The sequence below is a fragment of the Saccostrea echinata genome, unplaced genomic scaffold, assembly GCF_033153115.1.
Source record: "Saccostrea echinata isolate AGI-Se365-2 ecotype Australia unplaced genomic scaffold, CSIRO_AGI_Sech_v1 ptg000009l, whole genome shotgun sequence".
NCBI lineage: Eukaryota > Metazoa > Mollusca > Bivalvia > Ostreida > Ostreidae > Saccostrea > Saccostrea echinata.
The window spans coordinates 5356258-5366483 of NW_026889758.1; the positions used below are offsets into that span (position 1 = coordinate 5356258).

Below are 10226 nucleotides of genomic sequence, written 5' to 3' on the forward strand. Positions count from 1 at the left end.
TTTTTTCTTTTTAAATACACCTGCTGCAAAGTGTAAATACGAAATGTTATCCAACAAGAATTCAATAATTACTTAAGTTTTCTTCTTTGAAATTATGACCTTTTGACTTTGTTCACAGTGCAAAAATCTTTTTTCGAAACTGTTTTGAAAGGTTATTAGTGTAAAATATGTACTATGTTTTAAAATCTTTTTTCGTTAAAAAACGGATAGTTTTTTTTTTTGTTTGTTTTTTTTTTTTTTTTTCGTAGAAAACTTGTATAATCTTGTATGCAATGAAGTAAAGCTTCAGTAAATCTATATAGATGTTTGACCAATTTATAGTTGTTAAACATGATACCAAAAGTAGTTTGTTTACTTGCCTTTAATACCATTGTTGACCAATTGACTCTCCGTTATCAGATGTACAATGTTTGATTTATTCAACCTTTTGTGTCATTTGATAAAGGGATTTGACCAAGAAAACGTACCAAATGCACTCATCTTGACAGGAGGAAAATGAAAATTTTTGCCATTGGTTGTTTTATAATAGCAGTCTTAATGGTTAGTTGTGTTTGCTATGACAACAAAGTGTCTTCTTCTTACGGTAAGGTAAATTTCATCCAGTTATAACTCAATATTTATACAAAATATGGCAATATAATACTTGCTTCGCTAGTTTAGGATACAAAGTCATTGTTTATTACAAATTATCTATGTTAAGAGTACTGAAACACTTTTAAGCCATATATATTTCAAATTTATAGTGAGTGTATGTTTCTTATCCTTTTTTTATAACAGCTTTGCCAGTACGTAACCGGAGAGAGCTTCACCATAGTGGGCTGAGAATGATGGCTTACGCCAGGCAAGCGGGACTTTATGGAACCAACATCAGGCGCAGTCGCAGACGACATTGTCCTAGTTGGATAAAGAGACTTCTAAGAAGATGTAGATTGGAAATTGTAATTAAATCTTAACAACTTAGACGTTGAAAAATGCCAGGAACGAATTTAAAAACTGATCAATAGCAATTTCTCTGAACACCTATGACTTGATTTTATTAATAGTTTAAACTTACCTTCATACCTTTTATACTTTTCTAAATATATTTACTACATGTATATTTAACTGTTTTATTACATTATTAATATTGATCAGGTAGAAATAATAAATATGAGTTTCCGATGCTGTGCATTCACGGAATTTACGATGTTGTGTTCATAGACTTTACGATGTTGTGCGTTCATGGACTTCACTATGCTGTGCATTCAGGTATTAAGATGCTGTGCATTCACGGAATCTACTATGCTGTGCATTCACAGTGTTGTGCGTTCACGGAATTAACGATGCTGTGCATTCACGGAATCATTTTACAATCGTATATTTCATTGAGCTCCTGATATCGTTGTACATGTAAAATATCAGTAAATATTTCTCTTGCAACACTTGTTTTATATTTACGATGTAGTAGCTGTCCAGACCAGAATTAAACAGTGATTTAAATCAAAATAAATACGTTCAAAGAATCACATCCGTTTTCTCGGTAGTATTTCAAACCTCAATATTTGACAATCCTGTTAATCCTATAAATTAACCATTAATTACATAAAATAATTGATTATCTCTTATTACGAAGTGGAAAATATCACAAATTTACACAGTAGCCCCATTTTCTGGTATTGATCCACGTGGTCTAATAAACATGTTAAGATTTGAGTTCACTGCAAACATGAGCTTGAAATTCTTAATCTTCTAAAGGTTCATTATGATAAGAGATCGGTATCAATGAGGCGGCACATTTCACATTGACCATTTTAGACGCAGAATATTGGTGGAATTAACACTATTGTCCTCTGAAGAGATCCAAGAACAACATTGGTGAGTACAACTTAAATATTGTTCACATGCTAATATTAAAATTAAATTAATTCTAAATTGTGAAATGATTCTGAAAATTAGATGGGTTTATTTGTTTTATGCCATTTTTTTGTAGATACCTGTATACCAGATTCGACTGAAGATAAAACGACAAATACCTGTCCCAAAACGCGCTTTTGCCATGACATTTACACATATCATGAGGGGAATCATTTCTATATATGCTCTCCTGACAGGATGCATAGTTCAAAGTATACCATGTGCTTTACTTTATAATTAGACAACTGCTTAAAATCAATATTTTTTTAACATTCTATTTTAACGTTAAATGTTTGTTTGTGTTAAATTGTTGATTTTACATGAATTGTTTGTGTTTATTATTGTAGAAGTTTGTGAGTGTTTCTTTGGAAAAGAGTTTTTATTCGGGACATTCTCACTAAATGAAACAGAAAATCAATCATTTATCATCTTAAATCCCTCCGAAGACAAAATAGCAACTGTTAACATTACTAGGCAAGGCGTTTCTACTGTTGAACACGTTCTACAGAAAGAATCCTTTTATGTAAATGGATTAGCAAGCAATGATTCTATTTTAGTGCGTTCGAACGAATATGTTTCACTTCAAGGGTTATTTGGTAATAACAATATTCATTACACCATACTTCCAATTTCATCCCTTGGAACAAATTACATTTTGGTCTATGGAGTAAATTTCAATGCTTCGGAAACTATTTGTAGTATAACAGCGCTTCGAAATCAGACATCTATAGAAATCAAAATGTCCGATAAAGGAACATTTCCTAACTCAACGTCCTTCCCCTCAGATTATATCCAGACGATGACCCACATGGAAAATATTCAGATTCAGAATCTGCAAGGTTTATACAATGTCTCAATAACGGCTTCTGCGTTGATATCCGTCGTGTGCGGCGAAAAGGATCGAGTCAACAATATCCGTGTACACCTGCCACCCATTGACCTCTGTATTATGACGTCATATGACGTCCCTTGCTTTGACATAAGCAAAGTCCCTCCAGGAGAGGTACATGTTAGGATCATTAAGATATATCCACTTTACCAAGACGCCACGGATATATACATCGACGGGTCACGTGATAATAAGACTAACCAGGAGAAATCCATGAATAAGTCTTTTAGAATAACTGCCAATAATCCATTTTGTGTCCGATCTCACATTCGAAAGTGGAAATATGGAGCTTTGACTTTTTATAATGACGATTTTCAAATCTCAATCAAAGTCGAAAATTCAACCACTTCTTGTTTTCAATCACCGCAGGTAATTGAGACTTGTAAAACAAAATCTGTTTCATCAGCAAAGCGAGGAATGTTAACACGGTTTTTCTTTGAAATGTTTTAAAACTGTTTTCTTGTTTTTGTTTTCCAGGACCTCAATGATACACTTTCAGGTAAGCTTGACTTTCGTAGGTAGGTAATTTAGAGGTGAAGCAGTGAACATTTTTAACAAGGGGTTAATAATTTATTGGACGTTATGTTTAACATTCCTTTCGTATAGTAAAGTAAAATTATCTAAATGTTGATGCAAATTACCTTTGGCATGGGTACAATATTCAACAATGATTTTTTGTTTCAAAATGTCGCTAATTATCTCCTATAATATCAAAATAAAATAGAACCTACAATAAAACTTTTATTCCCACAATCCATTCATAATTTTCCACCGTATCCTGAAAATAAAAATCCTATTACTTTGTGTTTTTTAAACCAGTAATTCAAAAAAATTCCTTTTTCTTGAAATTAAGCAGACATCTTCCAAGCTCAAGGTAAACCATATCGTTACACGTACTTTGTCTAACCTCTAAAATTCTCTTACGATATGAAATGCAATTTATGTACTTTTGCCACACAGATCTCTTAAGAAAACCCTACAAGTTCAGCTGTATGGCATAACACTATTTATCCAAGTATCAAAAAGAGCAAAGAGAGGTTCGATATTGAAGTTCAGATATTTAGGAAAATAAGCATCATGCCCAGATATTGAGACTGATTTGGGCTGGAATTATCATTATTTAACTAAAACCATTCTGGAAATGCCGTTTTGTAACGATCGTTTTCAAATCTTATCCCCCATCAAAAATCATGCTAATCCAATTTCGTTTTCATAGATTATTACGTATAAGTACTGTGCAAGCATTGCATAATACATCAAAAACATGTGATTCATATTCAATAATCTTGAAAATTATACGCTAAAAATTAAAAAAAAAAAAAAAAACTGTTATTCATATGCAAAAATTTGGGATTCGTATTCAATAATCTTGTGATTTGAATGCAAAAGCCGATATTCATATTCGAAAACGTTATTTATAGGCAAAAACGCATTATTCATATTCCACAATCTCGTGATTTATGTGCGACTACCTTGTAATTTACATGTACATGCAAAAAGTTGATATTCATGTTAAGAAACTTGTTTATATGCAAAATATTGTTATTCTTATTTTTTTAAAACATTCTAAATATACATACAAGTACTCCAATGTTGATATTAAAAAGATGCTTCGGTTTCTGATTAATAATATCTATCTAGTTTTTGGAGATCAAGTCTTCCAACAACCTGCTGGAATTCACATGGGTACTGATTGCGCCCCGATATTAACAGACCCATTTTGTAGTTTTAAAAACTTCTACTTGAATAGAAGTCTCTTGTTATGGCCTTCAATTCGAAATTTAGAAATTTCGACGACGTTTTATCAATCAACAATATTTATTTTCATTTCATATGATATGTTCCTTTGAACTTGAAATAAGACACCATAGAGTCCAACACATCTGTTTCATATTTGGATATTTTACTAGAAAAAGACATTAATGATAAACTAACAACAAAACTTCATGATAAATGTGATGACTCCAAGTTTTCTTTCGTCAACTCCCCTTATTTATTTAGCAATTGCATAATTATGGTGTTTATGTCTCCCAAATGATTCGATGGGTGAATTCCAAAAAAATGACCAAACGCATATTTATCAACCCACACTAAAAATACAGGCAATAAAAATAGATTTCTGTGTCTCAGCATGTGTCTTTAGATAGTGTCTAAATACCTGCCAAATATCTCGTTGATATCTCAATTAACAAAAAAGTTATGCGCAAAAATGATGCTAAAATTGTCAGGAGTGCAACACCTTTTTGTGACATTTTGAAATTTCAATATTTTTTTGAGATCTGTGAAATAAAAAACAATGCTTCATGTTGAAAATAAAGACTTTCCTGATAATATTCAAAGTATTGAGCTTTAAATGTGGACTGTCATAACTTTTGTTTATTCAAGTTGTGGTCATGACTGATGTTTAAAAAAATGTTATACCATGTCAGGAGTGCAACAGAAAAAATGTAGTGTTGCCAAAAAAACATCAATTGTAAAATTCTGATAGAAAATTAAGACAAAAAAGAATTTTGGAAGTGTAAAATAATAACTGATATACATTTTAAAACTTAAAAATGTTATATAAATCACAAGAAGCATTAATGAGAGTCAAGTATATGTGCATACCCAAAAATGTCATGAGTGCAACATTTGATGTTTTGCTCCCAAGCATGAAAAAACTATTATCATTATATGATTTTCTGATTTTTATTTTGGAAAATAAAGAGACAAAGAACATTTTTACCAAATAGATTTATCAATTACAGGATCTGTCTGTGCTTCAGATCCATATTTCTATGGTCAGGAGTGCAACACATTTTTTTTAAAGATTCAAGTTGTGTGTCGAAAAGACTTCTATTCATGCTTAGAGGTATTAATTAATTAATAATGATCTTTTTGTATAATTTAATGCTAAATTATTGATAGTTTTGTTATTAAAATTCTTCCTTTTTCAATTTTATCAATTCAGATGTGTTTTTATCTTTTTGTGATTTTTTTAATGAACGTTAAAAATAAACACACTAAACATTGTCATTAAATTCAAGTAATTCCTCCTGAACTTCACTGAAACAACAGAACAAGTTCTTATGTAATTTTCACTTCACAATTCTACTTTAAAGGCCCCAATGCTTTTGGTCAGGAGTGCAACAAATATGTTAGAATTATAAATCATCCACTAAGAATAAAAATGAAGAGAAAATGATGAGTAGAATTTTTCTGGTGGGTTACTGTGTTTGTCTTCTAAAGGAAAATATGCTTTAAAATATATTTTATCTTCTAAATATACATTTAAGCTAGTTTTTTGGCATAAAATAGGGTATAATTCCAGATAAAATGCGAATTTTAAATACTTTCATCTGTTTTAATTATGAAGTATTGGACTATAAGTATTGCACAATTTCATTACCACTTGATGTTGCCAACACTTTATGAATTTTGTGTTCTATGGTTTTAATTTTAAACTTTACTGCAGTCAGGAGTGCAACAAAACTGCTTCATAATTACCGATGCTTTTTAACTAGCTTTACTAAAAAATAAGTTGGAAAAAAAAATGCTTGATACTATTTGATGTTCAAAACACTATGTCTATCAACAAATTACAGAAATTTTACAGTCAATTCAGGGAATAGTTTTCATCATTTCACATATATTTTAAATAAAATTTATATATATTACACTTTGCAAATAATCATGTTTTAAGGTCTTCAAAATATGAAAAACCTGCTGTAAACGATGAAAAATATCAACACGACAAATTGATTTACAAAGTAAGAGTGGGTTATTGTGTGTTATAATTTTTAAAACAATGTTAAATAAAATACATATCAGATGTCAGGAGTGCAACACAATAATGTAACATAGGGTCACTTCAAAATCTAGTATTTTTTGTAAGAAAACTCGTATATAACAATTCTTTTTTGGCTTAGATTTAAAGAATTGACTTGAACGGACAAAAAAGTGAATTTTGGGGAATTTTATTCTTCATATTATTTTTTTTCATATTAAAACTTTTCAAACCAGAATTGAAAAAATAATGTAAAATAACAATCAAAAAGCCAATTTTTTGTCACATGTACAAGAGAAGATACTCATTCAAGGTCTAGATTTAATGATTTATACCCCTTTTACCATTTTGAAGCATAAAAAACTATAATTTCTTGTGATTATGTATTTTAGAAAGTCTTTTAAGGTGTAATGATATTTTATTTTTTCAAAAGAAATTTTACTCATAAAAATTCTGAAACTTTTTAATCCAATTGTCTATTCTATTGCCACTTCAGGATTTTAAACTAGAATGCATTTGCAATATGATGTGATATAAGTGAAAAATATGTTATAAGTAGTTGCATTTTGCCAAAAAAATTCAGTTTGGTGGTCATTTTTTTTAATTCACCCCGATACGCAAGAACATGTTCTACGTACGAACAATTTCTAAAGCGAGACAAGCTTTTGACAAATAAAAAAAGTTAAAAGGATAAGAACAGTTTAAATTTTATTGTTGATACAATGACCTTGTTAGCAAATACAATCTCTCGTTAAATCGAATGGTGATTAACGTTTTCTATACAAATTGTTAGGCCATTACTTCTAAACTGAATTGTCTACGGATATTTTTCCGTTTGCCCTATCATGACAAGGCGCACACAGCAGGTGTGACCAGCCGACAGGGAATGCTTAATTATCCATGGCATCTGATCCCACCTCTGATGTTTTTAGAGGTCCATGTTTGCTCTGCTCCAAATTTGTATTGCTTCAATGGACTTTGGAGCTTGATTACTATTCGATATCCTCACATTTCATATGCGATAATCTTGTAAAATATACCACCTGCATCGGGGTTTATATCTCTCAGTTGATTCGATACGCAAGAGCATGCTTTACGTATGAACAATTTCTAAAACGAGGTAAGTTATTGACAAACAAGTTGATGAAGCAAGAATATCAGCAGTCTCGTTTAAAGTAATCATTTTGTAAGTTATATGGTCGATACAGTGACAACTTGTCAGCATATACAATTTATCATTAAGTTAAATGCTGACTGACGTTTTTATACTAATTGTTAGGTCAATATTTACACACTGATTTGTCGACGGATTTTCCTTTTATTTCCCGATCGTGACAGGGCCACACAGCAGGTGTGACCGGTCAGCAGAGGATGCTCACTCCTCTATGGCACCTCATCCCACCTCTGATGTTTTAGAGGTCCGTATTTGCTCCAAAATTTGTATTGTTTAATGGACTTTTGAGCTTAAATACTGTTCGTTATCTCCATATATTTCATGCGAAAAACTTATAATTCATATTCGACAATATGGTGATTTATATTGCAGATAAATAACTAGATTTTGCGTATAATTCATAAGGTTATCGCATAAAAAATCACAAGAATATCCAATATAAATCACAAGTTTTTGCATATAAATAAGTTTTCGAATATGAATAACAACTTTTTCGAATACAAATCACAAGATTTTTTAATAGATAAATCACAAGATTTGGAATATAAATAATAATTTTTCGAACATAAAGCACAAGAATTTGTATATTACAAACAAGATTATCGAATATGAATCACAAACTTTTCGAAAATTAAAAAAATATTTTTCCTTGTGAATAACGAGTTTTTGAATATGAATATCAACTTTCCGCAAATAAATCATAAGATTTCGCATATAAATCACAAGTTTACAAATATGAATAACAATTATGAAACGTACATCACAAGATTTAGAGTTTGAATAAATTTGCGAATATGAACAACAAGTTTTGAATATTATTAACAAAATTTTATATATATATCACATGTTTTATCAAACAACACAAGATTTGTACAATAATGTAACGTTTTACACGCCCCATTCAAGGACTGATCCTGATCATTAGACACGTCCAATCATTTTAGAGCAGAAAGGAGTTCACTGCAATGGACAGATTAAGTCATACAATTTCCCTTCTTCAATAAGCATTCTTCAAAAGATTTTTATGGAATTCTTCTTAAATTCATGTGGAATTAGAGGACCATCTCATCCATTTTGCACAAAAATTAGCTTGCAGCATCATATACCAACTTCTTAGCAAGTATTATAATGAAGTGTTAAACCAGGAAAAAAAACTATATTGAAATGATGCTTCTGATGTCACTGTCAAAAAATTTTTTTCTTCCGATTTACCGCCCTTTACTTAGGCCATCTTTAAAATATTGTTTGTTTACCCTCTCCTGACCGACTGCCTAAAAATGGCCCGACTCAAAACTTTTTTAAACCTCCAGGAAATATTTTTTATGCATTCTGGAAAATAAATTTTGAAAAATCAGCATTGACGTTGAAATTTTCTGGAGAAAAAAAATTTGCCACCTATCTACCGACCCCATTTTTTCATCCTGAGTCGGGAGAGGACAAACAAATATTATTTTAAAGTTGGCATTACCCTCCCTTCCCCCATCTGTTTCTATGAACAAAGAGGGATAACCTTAAGATATATTTTGCTTTGAACAACCAAATGTAATTTAAACATTTTCTTTATAATGCAGAGAACAACAATACAAAAAAGTGTATGTGTCCGTGCAAAGCGAAACCAGAATGGCACAATTTAACTGATGTTGAGTTCTCTCGGTGGCTTCGGGGGTACATAGTGGCGACTCGAAAGGAACTTGTTCTCGGGAAAAAAGAGCTAACATCTTCAAAAAGACAAAAAATCAGCGCCCCTGATCCACGGATCTCAGCAAAAAGCATTGGAGTTGTGGGTGTCGTCATTATTTGTGGCCTAGTTTGCACATTAATATCATTTGATTGTCCCAGGTTCTTAAAAAGTGTCAAATTGTTGAAGGAAAAGTATTTAACCAACCGACTGGCAAAAGATAGGGACATTTGAAATAATCGTAAAATTATTTGACAATTTACAGATATTACAACATAACATAAGAGAGACACTATCATCAACTATAAAATGTTGTATCAGACCTAAGTACAAAGTGTGAAAGCATACATTTGTCATTTAGATCTTTTAATTTGAATTTAAAACATGTTTGTTATGTAATACTTTGTTATTTTCGATTGGAATATAGCAGAGTCCCTATAAACTTTAAAAAAATCTGTTACCTGTATGTGTCAAATAAGTTTTTGTCCATTAATTAACTTATTGGACATTTATTTTCAGCTAATTGGATAGTTTCATGCAAGCAAAAATCAAAAGAAAAATGATACTTGTCAAACGAAACCAAATTTTTAATTTTGAATATGTTAATTAATGTCACGGGTAACCTAACCTACACAATGAACTTAACGCAATACCCGAAACATTTTTTTTTAACTTTTAGATTCATGTTTATGGAATTCCCATGACATTTTTTTTTATTCACAATTCACATTTAATTCCCTAAATTGGTCATGATTCTTCACAACTACATATAAAATCAGAATTTTAAAGCATATTTCCATGCTTTTTAGCTCACCTGAGCTGAAAG

At 30.9% G+C, this 10226-nt stretch overlaps 1 protein-coding gene across 1 annotated transcript; it reads left to right on the forward strand.

The window, feature by feature from the left end:
• The first annotated feature begins 537 nt into the window (after positions 1-537).
• On the forward strand, positions 538-9717 carry LOC133183981 (uncharacterized). Its single transcript, XM_061318853.1, has 6 exons — positions 538-583; positions 778-938; positions 1970-2105; positions 2241-3151; positions 3260-3281; positions 9294-9717. Exons 1-6 carry the CDS (start codon positions 538-540, stop codon positions 9632-9634), a joined length of 1617 nt encoding a protein of 538 aa, XP_061174837.1. The 3' UTR covers positions 9635-9717.
• The last annotated feature ends 509 nt before the right edge of the window (positions 9718-10226 follow it).